This window comes from Syngnathoides biaculeatus, chromosome 17 (assembly GCF_019802595.1).
Source record: "Syngnathoides biaculeatus isolate LvHL_M chromosome 17, ASM1980259v1, whole genome shotgun sequence".
Taxonomy (NCBI): Eukaryota; Metazoa; Chordata; class Actinopteri; order Syngnathiformes; family Syngnathidae; genus Syngnathoides; species Syngnathoides biaculeatus.
This window is the reverse complement of record NC_084656.1, coordinates 20,294,344-20,317,957: the sequence shown is the minus strand read 5'-3', so window position 1 is coordinate 20,317,957 and position 23,614 is coordinate 20,294,344. Positions and strand designations below refer to the sequence as shown.

Below are 23,614 nucleotides of genomic sequence, written 5' to 3'. Positions count from 1 at the left end.
TATGTTTTTTTTTTTTTTAACCGGCCCTGTTAGCGTGGCGCGAGCATTAGCGCGGGACCAGCACTAGCATTAGCGCAGCGCTAGCATTAGCGTTAGCGTTAAACTCTCTGTGTACCACCTTTCTTTGTAAATATCTCCTGTTTCAATGTGGGCGCTTGCGGCTTTTACACAGCTGCGGCGTACGTATGTACCAAATGGTATTTCCTTTACAAATGTACTGGGTGCGCTCTGTAGGTCAGGAATTACGGTACTTTGTCGAAGTCGGGCTCGGCCACAGTGGCGTTGGGACTCAGCTGGTTGTGGAGCCTCGGGTCGGACACGGCTTTCTTCAGGTCGTAGTTGAAGAAGAGCGCTTTCAGGATCACCTAGTGAGCAGAATAGAGAAGATAGATAACAAAAACAAGACTTTCAGGGCAAAATGATAATCTATATCATCAAGAAATAAACAGTGCACAGTAAGCATGAAGTGAGGGCACGGCTGAACCGGCGGCGTCTGGGAACGGCAGCTGAGGAAAGGGATGCGTGATCAACGGCGAGGCCGGCAGCTGAGGAAATGGATGCGTGATCAACGGCGAGGCCGGTGGCTGCGTCCTCGAAGGCTCACCTGAGCAACGGCGGTCGTGATCTTCGTACCGCCCGAGCCGCCCACCACCATCTTCACTCGGCGGTTTTCGTCGAAGAGGATGGTTGGACACATGGAGGACATGGGCCTTTTCCCTGTGAACAGGGTTATTGGCCATAAACCAGAGCGAAGTGTTACAAATTATTTTCTGTAATTATGCTTGTCATTTTGCCCTTTTATGCTTTTCTTGGTTAAGGTAATGCTCCAATTTTATCTAAAAATACAAAATTCACAATCCTCTTTGTTTTATGTTTACTTTGATAGTACGCCTCACCTGGGAGTGCCAATAAAACGGCTCGAAGCACTTAAAAAAAAAAAAAAAAAATCTGTTGTGATTTGCAGCAACTGTGATTTGATTTATGCGCCCGAGCGCCATCGCACTCGCAGATCTGCGCAGTCGAGCATGAAAAATCACGTGCATCAAATTTGTTACGAGTAGAATTACATAGATATTGAAAGATGGCGCTTATTTTGTGTCGTCTTGACCAATGTTCCCTCTGAGCTGCGCCACTGCGCAATTGCGCACTTACCCTGAACACACGGTCTCTAACAACGAGCTGCTGCTCAGCCTACTTCTACTTCCTAGTTTACCTGACACCGCCCCCCTCCACTCTTAAAGGGGTACACTCGTGATTACAAACAGAACATGCACCCGCAACTTTATGTCTGCGGGCATGACTGACCACGCGCGTACATTTTTCATATGCATATATGACTGGAGTTGCCACCTTATAGAGCTCGACTAACTTTTTTGCTTTCAAGTCAAAAAAAAAAAAAAAAAAAAAATGGCCACACGACAGCTCGGATCTCGTCGCCGCTCTGATCTCACCTGGCCTGATGAAGTTGCTGGGCGACGGAGGCACTCCAAAACCGTTGGTGATGAGCGGGGAGCTGAAGTCGTCCATTTCGTTGTTGAGGAGGATTCCCGTCGACGCCGACATGACTTTGGAGCCCAAACTGCAGGCCGACAGCGACCGTCGGAACATTAAAAAAAAAAAAAACACGTCGCCGGTCGAGCGCGCCGCCGAGGGGGTCGTACTACTGGTTGATGGTGCTGGTGGCCGCCACGGCGCTTCCGTCCTCCGCCACCACGGAGATGTGCGAGGTGCCGTGGTTGTCGGGGAGATAAAACTCGGGTTCGTAGTAGCTCATGTTATGCGTGGTCCAGTCCGTAATCCTCGCTCGCAGCTCGTCGGCGTACGGCAGTGAGGTGATGTTCTCGATGAGCTGCGCGCAGCGAGAGAGACGTCAAATTAGTTCGAAAACTAAAGGTAAGCATCGCCGCACGCTTGAACGTGAAGGCGTCGTTACTCACATCCGTGATGTTAAGGAAGGCGCGATCCCCCAGCAAGGTCCTCTTGGCGTAGGCGAAGCGGAAGGCCTCCGTGACGCGGTGGTACGTCAGGATCTTCGCGTCGGTGCTCGCTACGCTCTCGGGCGTCAAATTATACCCTGGAAAGGATATGCCAGTGCCCAAGTGACATATTTTTCTAAAATTTATTTTAATAATTAAGAGACTTTAAAAAAAAATAGATGGATCAGGACATTTGACTCAAGTAAAAAAAACAAAAAAATAAACTTCAATTGTGTAGAATTAATTATTTTAATGATATAATAGTACGATCATTGATCTAATAAATTATTGAATGTTTTGAAAAATATCTAAATTTCTGTATGTAAAATAATAATTCCTCTCCTTCTTCCTTGACAATTGTACCATGTTGCTTGGTGTTAAATAAAAAAAAACAATGACAGAGTGCACTAAATTGTATAAGGAGCCTCCAAACGCTTCCTGGTAAAATCAGCTTTTAACGCAGCAGTGAGTTGGTTGCGTCACTACCGTCAATTCCGGCCTACAAACCATGACTTTTTTTCCCACATGCTTTCAACGCTGCGGTTTCTGCGGTGATACGGCGCTAGCATTAGCGCAGAGCTAGCATTAGCGCAGCTGATTATAAGCTACCGTACACAGAAAGAGTTTAACGCTAGCACGGCACGAGCGTTAGCGCGGGGCTAGAATTAGCGCAACTGTTTATAAGCCTCGGTACACAGAAAGAGTTTAGCGCTAGCACGGTGCTAGCATTAGTGCGGAGCTAGCGTTAGCGCACCTGGTTATACGCCTCGGTACACAGAAAGAGTTTAGCGTTAGGGCAGAGCTAACTTTAGTGCACCTGGTTATACACCTCGGTACACAGAAATTGTTTAACGCTAGCACGGCGCTAGCGTTAGGGTGGTGCTAGCGTTAGCGCAACTGGTTATAAACCTTGGTACACAGAAAGAGTTTAACGTTAGCATGGCGCTAGCGTTAGCGCACCTGGTTATAAGCATCGGTACACAGAAAGTTTAACGCTAGCGCAGTACGGGGCTTATGACCAAGGTGCGCTCTGTAGGCCGGCATGTAATTTTTTTTTTAAGATTGTCCCGGTAAATTGTGTACAGTCGCTCAGTGCACGGCAAATGTAAATTAATTTTTTTCAACAACCCTGATGATCTCGCCGAAAAGATCTCACCGTAGCTTTGCAGATTTGGTTTGCACTGCAAATCTACGGGAGTTTTTCCCCGTTACCCGGGAAGCGAATGCGGCTCGCGCGAAAGCGCATCCTCTCCCACTCAAGGTGCTTTTTTTGGACAGGGCACCCGAGGTTTACCATTCAAGATGTTCAGTATCAGCGAGAGCACGGGGCCGCTGGCGGGGGCGTTGGGAACCGACATGGTGTACTCCCCCACGTTCACGCTCAAAGGCTCCTCATCCAAGACGGGCGCATAATCCCTCAGATCCTCCATTGTGATGATTCCGCCTGCGCAGGCGAACAGACAAACGGCGTGAATGCGCTTGGACTCAATCGGGGGATACAAATCCGTCACGGCGGTAAAATTAGATGCCGCGGAGAGGCGAGCAGTTTGCTGCGGCGCTTGAGAGTGTTCGCGCCGTCTTATGGAAAAAAAAAGACATTCAAATGTATATGTTATAAAAAAAATGAAAAGCCAGCTTTGAGGAGATAAATGCAGCATTTTGTCCTCATGTAAACATTGAATGTAGATATTGCTCTAAATTTAATGTTTTTCAAGAAAGACATTTTTGGGGTTGGGTGAAGGGGGAAACGACATCAAATGAAGCAGGCATTAACATAAAATATGATACAGTACGACCTCGGTTCTCGATCTGCAATCCGTTGCAGAATCCGGTTCGAGAACCGATTTGTTTGAAAACCGAATCGATATTTTCCACGTCTGCGTTATACACAATAACGGCGCGCGTCGTGGGTCAGCTGGTCGGGCCGCACGCGTTACGTTGTTTCTGGGTTTTGTTGGGGGCGTTCGAGTACCGATTTTCATTCGAAAACACAAGCAAAAAAATGTAGAAATCTTCATTCGAAAACCGATTTATTCGAGACGTTGGAGAACCGAGTATTCACTGTCCTGTGATTGGTTGGTGACCCTCTTCAAGTGTAGTCCACTTCTCTTGCCAAAAGTCATCTTTGATTAATTGAAGACTAAATTGCTTACTGGTCTAAATATGAAAGCTTGTTTATCCAGATCTGCCCTACCGTTGGCTCGAAACTAACCCGAGGTAAATTCTACTTCTGTCTGTAAAAGCTAGCTTGGATAAGTTTAGGAATGAAAAAAAACAAAACAAAACAAAACAAGAAGAATCGGCTTAACTGGCCAAGTGAACCACAAAAAAATTGGTTGACACAAAAATTTCAACCTCAAGGCAATAAAAACAAACAAAGAAAAAAAGTGTTGTGTTGTTTTGTGTTGTTCTGCGCGGAACCAATAAGCCAGTGTCCATATTTACCGCACGGACATTCGCTAAAGAGGAATGCGCCGTTGGGCCTGTGAAAAACGTCCAAAAAAGGCAGCGGAGCACCTGGAAGTGATTTTTAAGGCAGTATTAGATTTGTAATTTTTATATAAAATGATGTACGAGTTATGTGAATGGTAGTTAGCGTTTTCTTTTAACTTACAATGTAATCCCTAGCGTGCTAATGCTAATCGTTGCGCGAAGGCTGATTTAGTCAAAGATCTACAGTATCTACCATACATTCAGGGACTAAGTACGAAGTTCAATGACAGCTGTCCAACATTTATAAATGAGAATAAAATGCATCTTAGTTCTGCCCAGAACCAATTAGCTATTGTTCATATTTAGCGAACGGACATTCGCTAGAGAGAGGGATGCGCTGTTGGGCCTGTTAAAAAGATATCCAAAAAAGGCAGCGGAGCACCTCTAAGTGATTTTTAAGATGATATCAGATTTGTAATGTTTAAATAACATGTTGTATGAGTGAGGTGAATGCTAGTTAGCGTTTTCTTTCAACCGACAATGTAACTGCTAGCGTGCTAATGCTAATTGCGAATGCTAACCGTTGCCCAAAGGCTGATTGAGTCACAGATCGACAGAGTTTCTACCGTACATTCAGTACCTAAATATGCAGTTCAATGACAGAAGTCCAACATTTATAAACGAGAGTTAGTAGTATCAAAAATCAGTTTTATGTTGGCGGTGGTGGAGGCGAAATAAAATATCTATAGGATAACCAATTGAAGAACGACTTGATAGCAATAACCCTCAAAAAAGCATGGCTGTAACATTGATAAAAACTTTTCACTTTCAGGATCTGTAGGATTATAAAATTGTGAAAATACAGTACCTGCATCTTGAATATCCGCGACCAAATTCTTCGCAATTTCCCCACGGTAGAAGACGTCAGCGCCCCCTTCTGCTATTTTCCTGTAAGTCTTTGCAAGCTCTGGAAACCTGATGGTATCGTTCTCTTTCAAGACGTCGCCGCCGCCGGCGCTGCAGAAAACCTCACTGCGACACAAGCCACGTACATATTTTTTTTGTTTGAAATTATAGCAATTAGCGTCGCTTCAAACAAACAGGCGAGAAAAAGGAGCGTCGAGACAGTTTTCTCGTTCCCACCACAAGGCCGCGTCCTTGACGACGGTCGTCTTATGTCGCGCCAGAGCCGAGGCGAGCGCCCTGCCTAAAGGAAATCCTCTCTCCGCCAGATCGATGCTCGGCTGGAACAAATCCTTCCAGGGAAGTTTTCCGTGCCGGTCGTGAGCCAGCTCGTAACCTCGAATCTCTCCGGGAACGGCGATGGATAAAGCTCCTGTCGGGCCATAAAAAAGGGAAGCCGGATCATTTCTTGGCTAATTATGGGAAGGATGTGAGAAACCACACATGATAACGGTCACCGTTTCTTTGCGGATCAAGTTCCAAAGAATCAAAAGTGTTTCTTATTCGGGAGGTGATACCGACCTTTATTTACATTCATTCAACAAACAGCAATTGTTTTCATTATTTTACGATTCTGAAAGGAGATTACTGTTCCCGTTGTAGAAACATTTTTGGGATTATCGTAATTTCGCGACTTTTCCCCCACAGGCTTTCGACCCTGCGGTTTATGCGGTGATGCGGCTAATTTGTCTAACGGCCGCAAGGGGGCACTTCAGTGGAAAAGGTAAGAGTGAGACCGGTGGAATACTGTATATGTGCAGAGGAAGTGACTTTTACCGGCCCGGCCCTGTTAGCGCTGCGCTAGCATGTTACTGCCGTGTCTCAGTGATTTTTACCGGTATGTTTTTTTTTTTTTTTTAAACTGGCCGTGTTAGCGCGGTGCTAGCGTTAAACTCTGTGTACCATCTTTGTAAAAAAAAATTATTCAAATCATATTTTAGAAGTAAAAAAATTGTTGACTTTTTATTCACACGTGCAAACCAAAGTATTGCGAATCTTGATGGTATGAATCGACAGAACGGCGACGCGTTTACATCGCGCTGACAGTTTGAGACAGAAAACGGCAAGATTTTAGGATGGAAGCAGGACCGGTTGAGTTGCGGCGGACGTCCTTCATCTCACACCGCCTCCCCATTAGTCGCACCGGTAACGGTATTAATATTACCGTAATTTCTGCCCTATAAACTGAGACTTTTTCCCCACACGCTTTCAACACTTTTTGCGGTGATGCGGCTGATTTGTGCATTTTTTTCCAACGGTCGCAAGTGGGCACTCGAGCGGAAAAGGTAAGAGTGAGACCGGTGGAATATATGTACCGAGGAAGTGACTTTTACCGGTCCTGCCCTGTTATTTTTACCGGTATGTTAAAAAAAAAAAACAACCCTAAACCCTGTTAGCGTGCTAGCGTTAGCGGGGCACTAGCGTTAGCTGCACATCTAAGGTAAAGTCAACATTGTTAGCGGATTTATGTAGCCTGCCACTACTAGTTAGGACGAACTGTTATCCTATCTATGCGTCAGACAATCACATGGAGGACTTACTATAAATATGAGATGATCCACGATATCGGGGTTTTGCTGTGATGATCAGTGACGTGTTGCCAAATATTCCAAAGATAAAGAACCTCAAATGGATCATTAAAAAAAAAAAAAAAATGCTTTCGTAAACTGAAGAGTAAGAGTGGTTGGAGTACCTTTCTGGGACAAATCAGTGCTGTTCCCAAACATGTTCTCAGTCGCGTCGCGAGGCGCCGTCTCCCGGGCGTCGATAGTTTCCACCGCGCCTGCAGCGCGTTGCAAGGGAGGAAGCGTCACGGCGCACGGCGGCAGCGAGTTAGCGAGTCAACGGGAACCGGCGGCCGGCGTACCGGTTGTTGCGTTGTAGATGGTGATGAAGAGCCCTCCACCGATGCCCATACTGTGAGCGTTCATCAGTCCGACGCAAAGCAAGGCGGCGATGGCGGCGTCCACGGCCGAGCCTCCTTTCTTCAGCGTGTCGCTGTCGAAACACACGCAAAACGCCTTTAATTAGTTTTACGAGCGCACCTGCCTCCAGATACGAGTGATCCGGTAGACCAGTTTTTTCGACAAGAGCTGTCGTTCCGCTGAATTAAAAAAAAAAAATTATTTTGCTTTGACTTGTGAGTTGAAATACGAGCGCAAAGCTAATCAAGATGATGCAAATCCTGAAACGGTGGTGCAACACATGTAGACGGGTAGTTTAGTAATACTCACAGGCACACATATATTCTCTATCTGCGACGAAAATTTTTTGGCATTATGGCCTCTTGGAAAAGTAATTTCGGCTCTTTGTATATTTCACGTATATTGACGACAGACAATAAAATGTTACCATACCATAATATTATTATCTACTGTCACAGTAGTTGTGAAAGTCTTCTTTGTTGGTGTTTTCTTGAGTGTTCGAATTCGCCTCCCAGTGGCCTAGTCGTGAACATTATGAATTTATCATCACTCTCACGCTTGCTTTCAACTTTTACTTAAATATTTTATTACGATGGGGAGCACGGTGGAGCAGCTGTAGAGCGTTGGCCTCACAGTTCTGAGGACCGGGGTTCAAATCCCGGCCTCGCCTGTGCGGAGTTTGCAAGTTCTCCCCGTGCCTGCGTGGCTTTTCTCCCACATGCCAAAAACGTGCACAACAATAATCGGACAGTCTAAATCACAGGTGTCAAACTCAAGGCCCGGGGGCCAGATGTGGCCCGCGAAGCTGAATTTAGAGTGTCAATTTCCATGATTCTTTGTAAAAATCTGTACCAAAATTTCAAATTGTCATATATCATGAATGATAAAGTTGAGAGATGACAAACGTGAATAGTTGAAAAACAAACTACCCTTGCTTTCTGATTCCAAAACTAGTTCATAAATTGAAGATGTAGATATCATGAGATCATTAAATATTTTTGCTCCACATTCATAACGGCCCTCTGTGGGAATTGTCTCAAGGTGTGATTGCGAGTGTGATTGCTTGTTTGTCTCTAAGTGGCCTGCGATTGGCTTGGCGACCAGCTCTTCCCGATGGTAGCTCGGATTGGACCCAGCACTCCCCATTACCATTGCGAGGATAAGCGGCTCAGAAAAGGGATGGCTGGACATTATTACTATATGCTGAGTGAAGTATGATATTATCTAGTGTTGTTTTCCCGATTAAAAAGTCACATTACAAAAAAAAACTTGGCCCTTTTTGGAGAGGCTGGAACATGGCGTTCCCATTTGGATCGAGAGAAGTCAACCGTGATATCGTATTGGACGGAATATACATCAGATCAGTGATGTAAATGTACAGAGGAGCTCTGTTCATCCGCCCGTGGTGATTTTGCAGCTTTTGCGAGAACGCCGCGCAAGTCATTCGCATGTTCGCCGCGTCTGACGTTAAGCCGCGGACGCGACGGCGCCGTGCGAGTCGCGCCGGCGTGACAAAGGGATCGCTCATCCGCCCGGGGAAAGTCGTCTGTGTGTACATCTTCCACTATGGTTCCACAGGATGAATACTGAATATAGAATATTGTGGCAGTACAAGTATACAGTACTGTGTATGTCACACTGCAGTTCAGCTTGAGCTGGGTTACGTGAATTCAAGTGTGTGAAGTGAATCGTGTCGGGGAATTATTAACTGTCACGTCTGCGTAGGCCGAATTCGTCAGGTTCAATTCTCAGCGGCGGTGTAGACTGCCGTTTTACGACTTTGTAGTAGTATCCAGTTGTACTACCAGTATTTAGTAGTCGGCTCCTGGTGGCATTTATTAGGAGACGTAGAATTAAAATTGAGTGGTGGTAGATTTTTGTAGTCATGGTCAGAGTAACAAGTATTCAGTAGTAGACACAACAGTATTTTGTAGTAGTAGTAGTATTTATAAGCCATAGTCAAATTTAGTACTTTTATTCAAAATTTGTTTTATTTAGTAGTGGCGGTGGTAGCATTAGTAGTATTTAGTTGTAGTAATACTTAGTATGTAGTAGTATTTATAAGCCGTAGTAATATTTAGTACTTTCAGTTAAAATAGTTTTATTTAGTACTGGCAGTGGTATGATGTAGTATTAGTTATCGTGATCACAGTACAGTATTTAGTAGCAGATGTAGTGGACAGTAGTTGTATTTACTACTACTAGTAGTAATATTTATGTGTAGCAGCACTAGTATTTAGTAGTTGTAGCATTTATTAGTAGCTGTAGGGTTGAAATTTTGTAGTAGTCAGCATAGTATTTAATACTAGTTATTGTAGTACTTAGTTGTAGTAATACTTTGCATTTAGTAGTAGACATAACAGTATTTTGTAGTAGTAGTATTTATAAGCCATAGTAATATTTAGTACTTTCAGTTAAAATAGTTTTATTTAGTACTGGCAATGGTATGATGTAGTATTAGTTCTCATGATCACAGTACAGTATTTAGTAGCAGATGTAGTGGACAGTAGTTGTATTTGCTACTAGTAGTAGTAATATTTATGTGTAGCAGCGCGAGTATTTAGTAGTTGTAGCATTTATTAGTAGCTGTAGGGTTGAAAGTTTGTAGTAGTCAGCATAGTATTTAATAGTAGTTATTGTAGTACTTAGTTGAGGTAATACTTTGTATTTTGTAGTAGTAGTAGTAGTATTTATAAGCCATAGTAATATTTAGTACTTTCAGTTAAAATAATTAGCTGGATTTAGTAGTGACAGTAGTATGATGTAGTACTAGTTGTCGTGATCATAGTGCAGTATTTAGTCGCAGTTTTAGTGGACTGCAGTTGTATTTACTACTACTCGTAGTAATATCTATGTGTGGCAGCACTAGCATTTAGTAGTCGTAGCATTTATTATTAGCTGCAGGGTTGAAATTTTGTAGTCATAGTATTTAATAGTAGTTATTATTGTAGTATTTAGTTGTAGTAGCACTTGGTAAAAAAAAAGTTGCTTTTGCCTTCTGAATGAGTGTAGAGTAAATTGTACACTTGTGTACATACAGTAAAGTGTACTGTACTGTATGTACATGTAGTGTATGATATAATGTAGCTCGACATTTGAGTCCCTGGGGTGAGTGCGCGCGTCCTCGCCTGCCAACCACCGAGCACGGCCCGGCGTCCGCCGCCACGGCCGCCCGCAGGTACACGTGGTCGCCCGGCCGCGTCTTCCCGCCGGTGCCAAAGTACACGCCCACAAATATGGCCACCGCCGCCACCACCAGCAGCGTCACCGCCAGCACGACGGTCACCTTCACCATTTTGACGCCCTTGCGATCGGCGATTCCTGGAAACACAAAAGTGAACCTCAAACTACAAGACAAACAAAAACAAAACTGAGAAAGCCCTTTGATGGCGTACATATCAGTGGTAATATTAGACATTTTCCACAAGGGATAAAGAATATATGTCTGCGAGTATTCTGATATTATATAGTCCTCGTGCACCTACATCACCGAAGTCATGTGACTTGTCCTCAAATGCGTAATTAAAAAAATAGAAAATAAACTGTTGGGATAGGCTTCAGCCCCCGTACACTGAAGCGCGTTGCGGCCACACGTTAACCCCCCTAAACCTCTGTGTGACCGACGGCTTATTTTCTTTTTTTAAATACGCCTTGGACTCATCTGAGAACAAGGCATATTTAAAAAAAAAAAAAAAAAAAAAAGAAAAACATCTGTCGGGGAGAGGTTGACCGAAGTTTAACGTGTGGCCGCAACGCGCTTCAGTGTACGTTGGAGACGACTCCCTCTCCCTTTTTAATTTCTAAACGCATTGTTCTCAAATGAGCCAACATGGCATTATAAATACTTCTTGGCAATTTGAGATTGAGAAGAATACATCCGACCTGAATTGAAGGGTTAGGGTGATCGCTACACGGTCGTGTGTGTATTTGGTCGGGCACCATCCATCACGTTTAATTGCCGAAATCCATTCATATTTTCTGGTCTTTTCAGCTGGTACTCCATAGAATGACATCTTTGAATACCTGTCTCGGACATTGTGAATATTCTGTTCCGGTTCAACGTCCCCCAGACTGTCCAGCAGCTCTTTTTTATTGGAAATATGGCGCCGTGAAAATGGTGATGTCACACGCACGAGTTCAAATATCCCTTGTGTAACGGGTTATAGCGCTGCAACTTCGATGCTAGTTTGGTTAGCCCGTCTGTAGTCGTGATGTGGTTTGGTTAAACAACCAAGTTTAATATTTACTTTTTTTACTAAACAGCTGGAGAGTAAATATAAAGTACAACACTTTTGTGCCCAAATTTGCCGAATTGTTTATATATACATTTTTTCTTTTCCAGGGAGCTAGAACGGATTAATTGCATTTCCATTCAGGTCAATGGGGAAAGATGACTTGGTATACAAGTGCTTTGAGAGACAAGGGAAAACTGGTATCGCAAGTCACTACTGTATTGTTAACAGTGTATATAGTCGTAGTAAATACTGTAATACCAAGAGGAGATTAGATTTGACACAAACGTCGTCTTTTGTTGCTTTTTGCTTCCTGGTGGATCTTATCAGTTGGCCCCGGCATCAGGTCGTTCTGTCCCTAGCAGAACGCGTACAGCGATTAAAAAAAAAAAACATTCACCTAAAAAGAACAAGAAGTCCGGCAACTGGAGTAAAAATGAAAAGAAAGTGCTTTATGCGGAGTCATGGAAAAAAAATGACATCTAAATTTTTGTTTCTATTATCAATCAGATGAGTATATAGTTATATAACTCATCATGTAACTAAGTGAGTTTCTGCAATTTTGTGGCCTTGCTTCAACTCGACATGCTATCGTGACGTTTGCATCCCGAAGGACGGCGACCGGTGAGCACGACGGCGGCGGTCTTACCTGGACTTGGGTCGGGGTCCTCGGGGCAAGAAGCTCGCTGCTCGTCGCCGGCCGCAATCTGCCGAGCAGGTTGGCGTGCGTCAGAGTCGCTTGCGGCGGCTTTTCAATATGTAACTATCGGCGGTGGCGGCGTCGTAAACTTTAAGCCGAGCGGGACCGTGACGCTGCTCTGCGTCGCGCGGCCGCACTGAAATCATATCGGCAATCATATTCAACTGCTTTTTGTGTTATTGAGATTTGCCGTTATTGTTTTCGTAGCAGCAGTATTAGTCATGTTATAAGTAGTAGTGGTGGTACTTGATAGTATTGATAGAAGTTGGAGTCGCAGCGCGAGCAATAGTAGTAGTATTCACAATAGTACTATTAAGCAGTCGTAGTAGTATTATCTAACAGTCGTTTTGTGGTTGACATTATTATTAGTAGTAGTATTACTAGGACTACTATCAAGAGTATCAGTAATAGTAATTAGTAGGAGTCTTAGTAGTATCGGTAAAATATAATCCCATTAGTATGAAGTACCACTAGAACTAGTATTGGTCACTTTTAGTTGTATCATGAGCATTAATTGTAGGCCAACTTGTAATATTAATAACTGTAGAAGTTGTGGTTGTTCTAGTTACTAGTAATAGCGAAAGGACCAGTAGTAGTTTTTGTATTTACTAGTAATGACCGCATTATTGAAAGACTTCAAATTATTAGTAGTATTCATAATATCGGTCTTATTAGTACTAAACGAGTATAATAGCAGTATTTACCAGTTGTAGCATTTGTATTTTCTCATGGTAGTAGTATTTAAGAGTAGTAGCAGTATATTGTGGTGTTAGCATTTTGTAGTACTAGCAGTATGATTAGCAGTACAGCATTTGATATGGAAGTTTTAAGCGTGCCCTCCACAAAGTGTTCAAGTGTGGCGAAACGCAGACCGGCAGGAGAACACGCCGAGCGGGAATTAATCATTACGGAGCGGACAGAATCCCGTCCGGGCCCAAACTGTGTGACTTGTGCTTGATCTGCACACGCGGTCCAACTTCTCCGCGACAAAGATTAACCCCCCCCAACCCCCCCACGACCTTTGGTATCTCCCTTCCTCTTTTTTTTTTTTTTTTTTTTTTGTGGGGGTCGCGCGGCACAAAGCGTTAAATGAAGCGCCTCTCACCGGGAACGAAGATCCACCGACCGCTGCGAGGGGGAGGACAGAGGCGAAGCGGGTCAAAGAACTGAGCAAGGGAGGGGGTGTGGGGGTGGGCCAAGAGGTCGAGGTCAACTGGGGACGGCACGTCGGGTTTCCGGCGAGTGGGAACGCGAGGGTGACGCACCGGCCAGGTGTTGAAAGGCCCGGGACGCGACGCCCCGCCCGCTCGCTTCAGCTCGGCCAATCGGGGGAAAAGCGCGGCCGGCGCGAGACGGAGGAGGGGCGGACGCCTGCGGACCGGCCCTGAACTTCATTCCACGCGATTTATCACAGGCTTAAAATTGGTCGAGCCATGGATACTTTAAAGAAAACTAAACTCTATACGGTTAAAAAAACAAAACAAAAACGTACAGTACTGACATGATTAAATAACAGTTTTTGCTTCTATTGACATTGTGCTGCTCCTTCTGGTCTACAAAGTCAAAAGTCATTTTTTTGCACAGGATAAATATTATATGTGACTCTATATGTAGAAATATCCATCGCCTACAACCATTTAAACACTATGACACAGTTGCTTTTCACTAGCCCGTCTATGGCATTTTGCACAGTTTATAAGCACTGAGCTCAACCTACCAGCTTTTTGTTTTTATTTTTACATATAAAAAAGCACCATAAATGTTGTGTATGTTTGTATATTTCAACTGGGAGGGGCAATAAACAGTTTCAGCTCTTAAAAAAAAAAAAAAAAAAAACAATTTTCGCTCGCAAGTCAAAGCAAATTGTCCGGGCGACGGCTCGTAGGTTGAAAAACCCAGAAGTCAGGACTCTCGTACAGTACATGAAGGCACCGCTATATTAATTGTGTAATCATACGTATTTGAACCGTGTCAAGCACTTGCGAGCCCTTTCTGTTTAATTTGCGTTTATTTGCCCGGGAACGTGTACACAAAGCATCAAAAGTAGAGGCGCTCTGTACTCGATTTAAGACGCATTTGTACAAACAAATGTACTCGCATTACTACTCACTCACAACTACTACATTAAAAACTTCATAGCGCAAAGAAATCAGTGCTGACAGTCCGTGTTTCTTAATGTCTTTTATTTTCTGTCGAACGCCCGTACGGATAAATTTTTTTTATTTCAAGACAGCGTTAAGTAGTTTTATGAGTATTTGCTCTGTCGTGGATTTTATGGTTATTTGCTCCCCGCTTGGTTCCAGCTGTGGTAACATTGCCTCCTTTTTTTTGTGTTTTCCCAGCTGCAGCCTGCTAGCTGTAATAAATATTCGCATTTATGTTTCATCGACTCGAGCCCCAATGCCAACGGCCGCATGGTATATAGACAAGTTAAGTATGTAGTAATTAATACGTGCAGTCTAATTACGCTACTGAAATATATGTATGAGTGAAAAGTGGCAAGTATACTGTTGACCGTGCTAATCATTGGTGAATTATATCCATCCATCCATCTTCTTAGTCGCTTATCCTCACAAGGGTCGCGGGGAGTGCTGGAGCCTATCCCGGCTGTCACCGGGCAGGAGGCGGGGGTACACCCTGAACTGGTCGCCAGCCAATCGCAGGGTACATAGAGACAAATTGTCAAACTCACAATCACACCAATGGGCAATTTAGAGTGTCCAATTCATGTTGCATGTTTTTGGGACATGGGAGGAAACCGGAGTGCCCGGAGAAAACCCACGCAGGCACGGAGAGAACATGCAAACTCCACCTCTGCCGACTCACAGATCTGAGGTCCCGGGTTCAATCCCGGACCCGCCTGTGTGGAGTTTTCATATTCTCCCCGTGCCTGCGTGGGTTTTTCTCCGGGTGAGCACTCTGGTTTCCTCCCACATCCCAAAATCATGCAATAATCGGACACTCTAAATTGCCCATAGGTGTGATTGTGAGTGCGGCTGTTTGTCTTTATGTGCCCTGCGATTGGCCGGCGACCATTTCAGGGTGTCCCACGCCTCTTGCCTGTTGACAGCTGGGATAGGCTCCAGCACTCCCCGCGACCCTCGTGAGGATAAGCGGCAAAGAAAATGGATGGATGTATTTGAAGAAAATAAGTAACTTTTCATGTCGCTTATATAGCTTCTCTTTTTGTACACACACACACACATATATATATATATATATATATATATATATATATATTAAAGCTACAACTATATTGTCCCTCAACATTTTACACACATTACCAAGTCAATTTTTTTTTTTTTTAAATTTACTTTTTTAAAATGTATTTAGCAATTTCAAGATCCAAACAACAATTTCTGTGTGTACCATGCACTTTTTAATAGCGTTTATTGATTGCGGAGATCGTTGTGTTGCGAGAGTTCAGACCATAAGCTGTCCGCAGAGCGCGCTTCTGATTGGCTGAGAGCGAAAAGCGCGTGCACGGGGATGCAAGGGAAAGAAAAGAGGGAGGCGGGCGGGAGGGGGGGGGTGTCGTCGTCTACGCGCAGACAGCTCTCACATCTTTTTCACCTTGTGCGGCGTTCAAACTTTCCTCAGCATGGAAGCAGTTGCGCGCGGTCGGCCGCAAAAGTGTCACGTTTCGGACGCCTTCCCGTCATTTACGCGCAACGACGACAACGGCGGCGGGAACGGGCGCTCGCGCGAGTGATGGGCTCCAAGTTGACGAGGCAGAGAAGTCTGCATTTGGAAAGTAAATGGAGCAAGAGACGGCGGCAGAGGAATGACACGTCGGCGCAAAGCGACAGAGGCGGGGGTGGCGGCGGCGGGGGGGGGGATCTGCTGTTTACCTCCTTGATGCTCAAGTCCGACAAGCTGCCGGCGATGCTGCGCAAAAGCGAGCGCAGCCCGTACGTCAAGCGGGTGGCTTGGATCCGCGACATCCAGCGACATCTCCGCGAGCGCAGGTCCGAGCAGGCGGCCGAAGTGCTCAAACTGCTGAGGAAGGCAAGTTTGGGGGTTTTCGGGTTAGTTTTCCTTAACTTTTGGTTGTCGCCGCAAAGTTTAACTGCGCGCTAAACGGGAATTGAACGATAAGTTTATTGTGGATGAGAGATCTGCACGCTCAGCGCTCAGGAAACAAAAGAGCTTGTGGGGGGGGGGGGGATAGACTCGTAATATTGATTTAGGAGTCCAACTTGAGGTCCCGGGGCCAGATCCGGCCGGCTATATTAATTGATGTGGCGTGTGGGTCGATTTCACGTTTCGTGTTGAAAGTAGCGTACCGCAACTGCAGATTGTCTTCACTTTTAAGAATGGAGAGATATCACCATTTTTTTTATTCCCCCTATTAAAACAAAATCACTACTTATCCATCCGTTGATGTGTATATAAAATTATACGGTTTGCGTGAATTAACAAGCATGTAGTCAGTCGCCTACGTGGAAAGCATGACATATTTAACTGTAGTCGTATCTCGAATAATTCACCCCATTGATGCGGCCCCCCCACCCAAAACCCCCCCAAACATTATCACATTTTTTAAAGACAAAAGCACTCCATAACTATTTGATTAAATATATAATCAATACATTATAAAACATACAGCCATGACAGAATGAAATAGAACCCCCCCCCCTTCTCAAAAAAAAAAAGTTAATAAAATGGTCATTGTGCTGCTCCTCCTGTTGTGTCAGCCTCTGATCCCTGGGGGCAGTATAGGACAGACGGACAGATAGATACACCTCAACTCATCTTAGGTCACAAGTGCAACACTAATATTAGTCGTTCTTTCTTGAGGATAAAGAATATATGACAGTTGGTGCCCTAATACCAAATTGATAGTAGTATAAATATATTAATGCAGACAGGTTTTGGTTATATCTCCTTCAGGCGTCACATTTGGCCTTATTGAAACTACCGCAATTTCCGGCCTACAGAGCGCACCTGATTATAAGCCTCGCCCAGTACATTTGGAAAGGAAATACCATTTGGTACATACATACGCCGCGGCCCACATTGAAACCCAGATATTTACAAAGAAAGACGGCACACTGAAAGAGTTTATCGTTTCAATGCCTGAGCTTAGCTGAATGTAGCAACAACTCGGTACCACAAAGAGGGCTGGTAAAAAAAAAAAATAAATAAAAAAAAAAAATACCTGTAAAAAAAATAAACAAAACAAAACACCTTCACAGTAGCAACACGGCGGGACAGCACTTACAGGGACGGCTAAAACAAAAACCATGCCTAAATCATGCTAACGCTTATGCGGCGCTAACAGGGCTGGTTAAATAAAAACATACCGGTAAAAGTCACTTCCTCGGCACATATATTCCTCCAGCGTCCCTCACCTTTTCCGCTCGAGTGCCCCCTTGCGCCCGTTAGAAAAATGCACAAATTGGCCGAATCGCCGCAGGGTTGAAAGCGTGTGGAAAAAAAAGTCGTGGTTTATCGGCCGGAAATTACGGTATTGGAAATTCCCCAACGTGACGCACTGCAAGCGCCGCAACGGATAAAAACCGCCACCATAATTAAGACATACTGTCAAACGAGTACGTTTCTGACAACCTCAACAAGGTAAATGTGGATATTTACCTATGCTCAATGTTGCGGAAAATGAGTGTGTACCTTTACTCCGTAGGACTCAGCATACTCGTATTAGTTTTATGAGGCTTTGGTGAAGCATCTGTTTTGTCTGCAGGACATCATGTTTATTCATATCCAAAAAAGCAGAAAGAACACCGGGTACAATGAGCCTTTAAAAATACAACAGATTGAAAAGATGAAACGTGAAATGCAGTTTTTGCATGACTTAACATGTCATCGCGACGAGGTTTGGCGTATATTTCAAGAAATGCAAAACAAACGTAAATGAGATACAGTGAGTTAACGCTGAATTCATAACTGACCTTTAATTTGAATAGGGATGCCCTTTCAAATTTGGGCTGTTCCTTCTAAGGGCTGTAAATATAAAGCAATGATTATTTATGATATTAGAGGTGCAACTATAATCGATTCATTAACAACTAACAGACTGAAATGTATTAATCATTTAGACTTCTGCAGTCCTGCAGAAAATCAGACAGATTTTCTTTTATCAAAATCACACGAGCAAACGTCTTCAATCAATAAGCAACATTTTGCCTCATTTTTTGTATTTGTTACAGACCACTAAATCATAATTATCTGTTTGTGCATTTTTTGCACTGCCAATCTGAAATCATGTCCTGTTTTAGAATAAAGCAAAGGAAATTTTAGAACAATCATGTTTTTTTTAAATCTCATTCAAATTTGAGAGATTTGTTAAAAACACTTTTACTTGTGGTGTGACAAGTTTCGAATCTGGCTCAGCGCTGGGCTAATCAAGCACAGTCTGTTTTTTCTCCTCATACTTGCATGATTTTTTTTTTTTTACCCTCAACCCTCACAACAACGGGTACTCTGGCTTCCTACATGTGACCAAAAATTTATGAATAATACCAAAATAAACTGAAATTTGACATCAAACCACTGTTAATTTCTAAATAGATAACTGAACTGCTTAGCTACGACGCAGCTCCTATCTTTGTGGCCGCCTATAGCTTCACGTACTCTTATCAGATATCCATATGAATGATTCTGTAACTCCACATTTTTAATCTGCACTTTCCACAGTGTGGGGGGCGGGGGTGGGGGGCATTTACCCCGTCTGGAAAAAAAGGGTGAGTGAGCGGCGTTTTTCGAGCTCAGCTTGATCTTTCCACTTCCTCTCGGTAGCGCTGCGCTGTTCAAAGGCGGGGAACAGTCAGACAGTCGGGATGCTCTGACGGGAGCGCTTGTGATCAAGAGAACTTCCCCCGGTGTTGGGCGGGCGGGGAGGTGGTGTAAAAAAAAAATACATACACAAAAAACAACAACCTGAAAAGTAACTTCCGGCCCATCCGCAGTACAGTGCGAGTGAACGCAAGCGACAAGGCATCTGCGTTGCCGTGAAGTTTTGAAGCGGAATGTCGACTATATGAGCCCGCGTCTCAAAGTAGATTTTCGCATGAAGCTTAAAAGGATGGGACTCGCGCTAAACTTCCTTTAAGTCTTTCTGAGCAATGCGACTGCTCGTGCACATTAGCGGGATTTGTGCCGAGTCACACGAGATGAGAAGGACACTTTAATGCTGGGCTTTCCTCGCCTTAGTTGTATATTAACTTTTATTATTCGTTCCTTTCAAAAACCTTAGAGCGCCGGTGTCGAACCTGAGGCCCGGGGGCCAGATACGGCCCCGCCACATGATTTTACGTGGCCCGCAAAGGCAAATCGAGTGTGTCACCTTCCATGATTCTTGTGAAAATCTGCATTTCTTTCTTTTCCTTTCGGCTTGTCCCGATTAGGGGTCGCCACAGCGTGTCATCTTTTTCCATCTAAGCCTATCTCGTGCATCCTCCTGTCTAACATCCAGAGTCTTCATGTCCTCCCTCACCACATCCATCAACCTTTTCTTTGGTCTTCCTCTCGCTCTTTTGCCTGGCAGCTCCGTCCTCAGCACCCTTCTACCAATATTCTCACTCTCATGTCCAAGCCATCGAAGTCTGCTCCCTCGAACCTTGTCTCCAAAACTTCCAACTTTGCCTGACCCTCTAATGAGCTCATTTCTAATCCTATCCAACCTGCTCACTCCAAGCGGGAACCTGAGCATCTTCAGTTTCTGCTCCCTCCAGTCCTGCTTCCTGTTGTTTCTTCAGTGCCACCGTCTCTCATCGGTACATCATGACCGGCCTCATCACTGTTTTATAGACTTTGCCCTTCATCCTAGCGGAGACTCTTCCGTCACATAGAACACCAGACACCTTCCGTCAACTGTTCCACCCCGCTTGGAGCCGTTTCTTCACTTCCATACCACACTCTCCATTGGTCTGTATTGTTGACCCCAAGTATTTGAAGTCATCTCTTCGCCCTGGAGCTTCACTCTTCCCCCACCGTCCCTCTCATCCATGCACATATATTCAGTTTTAGTTCGACTAATCTTTATTCCACTCCATTCCAGTGCGTGCCTCCATCTTTCTAATTGTTCCTCCACCTGCTCCCTGATTTCACTGCAGATCACAATATCATCTGCGAACATCATACTCCAAAGGGGAATCCAGTCTAACCTCATCTGTCAGCCTCTCTCTTACTACCGCAAACAGGAAGGGGCGCAGGTCGGATCCCTGATGCAGTCCCAAATTCTTCTGAACACACCGCTGTTCTGCTGCCCTCGTACATGTCCTGTACTATTCTAACATATTTCTCCGCCACACCGGCCTTGCGCATGCAGTACTACAGTTCCTCTCTCGGTACTCTGTCGTAGACATTCTCTAGGTCTACAAAGACACAAAGTAGCTCCTTCTGACCTCTGTACTTTTCCACGAGCATCTGTACCAACATCTCAAATCGTCATATAATGTACCATAAATTATAACATTAAACTGTTACCAAACATGAACAACAGTTGAAAACAAACATGACAATTGATTTCTGATTCCAAAACTAGTTCATAAATTGATATAAATATGATGAGGGGATGAAATATTTTCGTGGTTTGGTAGTCATACCGGGGGAAACCGCAACTACAATGAGGCCCTCGACAAAAATGAGTTTGACGCCCTTGCCTGCGAGGCTCTTGTGCTTTGCCGTCTTCTCATTTCCTGTCTCACTGAGCCAAAGCACACTTGTGTGACGAAAGGGGAAGTTCCGTGTTCAATAATACTCGACGATCCAGAAAAGAAATGAACTGGCAAAGGTCTCGTGTCGCTGTTGTTGTTGTTGCGCCGCGGCGATGCGGCTTTTTCTTCTCGAGGGCCGGAAGGACGTGCAGATAATCACCTTGAGATGATGGAACGTGTCTCTTTTCACAGGGTGGAAGTCATTACAGGGAAGAACCAATAACGTCTCGGTTGCAGCGTGGGCCCTCGGGGTTATTACCATAATTACTTTGGGCTTTTTGAGATATTGCCGAATCGCTAGGTATCAATGTCGCCGGAGCCAGCGATGGAGGAAGTTATTCTTTGTTGTGTACGAGGAGCCTGTGAGAGGACGGCTCCAATAACGCACGGTGTGCTTTTATTATGATTTAAGATTCCCTTTCATAATTTTGAGCCGGTATAAAACATAAAAACAATCGGGGTATTTTTGTGCCTATTTTTTTTTTTTTTTGCTCTTTCCTGACCAAGCGCATCAAATGCTGGACAATCTTCTTCCTGATACGAGCTCGAAGAATGCAAATTTGGGGGCGAGCTGACCCAGCTCGCGGGGACTCCCACCAAGGTCCGGCGTAATAAATCAAGTCAGAATCCAGAGGAGGAGAAAATCCTGATGGGAGTTTTCCCCGCCTCCTGGTGCCCCTCAAAGGGTTTTTCCGACTTGCCGCAGACGGTGTTTAATCTCCCAAGGTTGTATTTAGCACGTTTGAGCCGTAATTTCAAAATAAAGATCTGACGCAAATACCTCCGGTCTCTCGAGATGCGTCTCGCTTCCCACCTGGCTTTGCTTTGGGCGATATCAGCGGGGGTGGGAAGCAAATGAAGTACAAATACTTGCTAGGGCTGTCCCGGTCGGGCGGTTTAGTACCCAAGTCAGAGTTACTTCATTTCGAGTATCTGCCGATACTGAAACGTGATCGGATGCTTCAGTTTTGCCTTAAGAAGATCGGATCCAAATTGTTTCAGTTTTCTTTTTCAATTTTAATAAAAGTATCCCAAGATGATACCCTTTTTTTTCTTTTAAATTCAAAGTACACAAATACTTTATTCTTGACCTAAGAAATGTAAAAAAAAAAAAAAATCTGTGTCAGTCAACCCTGCTCATCTGAAAATCACGATCGGGATATACTTAATACCGTCATCATTATCAGTACTACTACATTTAGCAGAGTCTATTTTACATATTTATCTGTACTTCATCTTGTGTGCAGAGTTTGAGTACTTTTGGCATCTCTGGATATTGGGCTATTATCTTTTTTTCTATCGTTAAAGCCTAAAAACTCTTGAACATCCGAGGAATGGAGAACTAGTTCAAGTGCTCACACGTCCGCTAAAGAAAGAGGATAAGAAATTTTAAAAAGAGCTCAGATTCCTAAAGATCACGCAGATCTCCATGGCTGTAATGCCAAGAGTGAATATTTTCCTTTTTTTTTTAACACTCCTCTCTTCCCAGGATTTGGGACTCCAGGGAACGTCGCTCAATGACATTTTGTACAAGAACGCGGCTTTTCTCAACCTGGTGGACCCCATCTCACATGAGCTGCTGCTGAGTCTGGCCCGAGACCTGCAGTGCCCTAAGAGGGTGAGAATCCGTGACGGCACCGATTTCGACTTGCTTACTGAACTTCAACCGTCTGTGTTCCATTTGCAGACAAAAGAATGCGTGCGGAACACGCTTTGCCACGATTGTCCCGAATCCAAATCTGACAATCATTCAGATAACGCGTTAAATGAATTGTTGATGAAAACGGTTTAGAAAAGTGTGAATTCTGAGGCTCACGGTAATTTGGGGACAGTCAGAAGCTAAAGAGTACACAAATGTGTACACGTTGAGTACGAGCCTGACAAGCCTGCGACTGTTCACTAGTTGGAAGAAGAGTTAGCCTGATTCGCATTTTTGATTCTATTTCCACATTCATCAATTTGCCAAAACAGCAGAAGTTTATCATATCGTGTTACTTTTCCGGTCCAAATGAAGACTGCGGTGTTTTCGGAACCGGCGTCCTTTTGTTGGCGCCTTCATCGATACACGAAAGCATTCAAATCTCAGCTTTTCAATTTGGTTTACCTTGGTCGCGTTCACCGATACGTTGTTTATCGTTCCTCAATTTTGGGACAAAAACGTCAATCTTGCGCTCAAAGAGAAGCGCCGGACGAGCTCACCTGCTGCTCGTGTGCTCTTTCCGTTCAATGGTGAAAAAGGTCAAACGCGGGGGTTTGCCCGCCCTCGGGAGCAAGAGATTGTTTTCCATTTGGCCGGCGTAGGCGGACCGAGGGGACCACACTCGAGAACCTGCCGCTGCCGTCCTGATCTATTCCGTCTTGCTGATTGCGAGGAGACAGTCTGAAAACTAGGAGAAAAAAAAACCAAACAAGATCAATACAGATCGGCCATGTTTGAGGCCCTTTCTTCACATGGAGAAGAACTTTTTAAAACAAATAAATAAAATCCATGAATATCAGTGTCAAAAAAATTTGGTCATTTTCACGAAAAACAAGGTTGCGATCCGTCACCATTTATTTGTAACGTTTAAGTGCAAAAGTTCATTTTTAAAGCAAAACTTCTGGAGCTCCAAACTTGCGACTGTTTGCTGAAAGGCAAGGTGAAAATTCTCATGGCCACCCAAAGACTAGCCGGACTAGTTGGTCCAGATTCCTCCAGTTTTACGGT

The 23,614-nt window shown here is 44.3% G+C and overlaps 1 protein-coding gene across 4 annotated transcripts in view; it reads right to left on the bottom strand.

Annotated features, from left to right (window-relative positions):
• LOC133515247 (glutathione hydrolase 1 proenzyme-like) overlaps positions 1–23,614 on the bottom strand; it is a 61,102-nt gene that overhangs the window by 1,006 nt on the left and 36,482 nt on the right. Inside the window, exons 2-15 of one of the 4 annotated variants that reach the window (XM_061847595.1) lie at positions 23,107–23,294; positions 16,081–16,228; positions 12,179–12,236; positions 10,426–10,618; positions 7,240–7,370; positions 7,066–7,155; positions 5,553–5,745; positions 5,278–5,441; positions 3,271–3,420; positions 1,938–2,074; positions 1,662–1,849; positions 1,452–1,579; positions 605–717; positions 252–365 (exon numbers count right to left, since the gene is read on the bottom strand). In XM_061847595.1, the coding sequence (XP_061703579.1) occupies positions 252–365; positions 605–717; positions 1,452–1,579; positions 1,662–1,849; positions 1,938–2,074; positions 3,271–3,420; positions 5,278–5,441; positions 5,553–5,745; positions 7,066–7,155; positions 7,240–7,370; positions 10,426–10,618; positions 12,179–12,236; positions 16,081–16,228; positions 23,107–23,195 (1,896 nt within the window). In that variant the 5' untranslated portion in view covers positions 23,196–23,294. Of the gene's footprint in view, positions 1–251; positions 366–604; positions 718–1,451; positions 1,580–1,661; positions 1,850–1,937; positions 2,075–3,270; positions 3,421–5,277; positions 5,442–5,552; positions 5,746–7,065; positions 7,156–7,239; positions 7,371–10,425; positions 10,619–12,178; positions 12,366–13,334; positions 13,488–16,080; positions 16,229–23,106; positions 23,295–23,614 lie in introns of those variants that run through there. The other 3 variants (XM_061847596.1, XM_061847597.1, XM_061847598.1) reach the window with 3 other exon arrangements.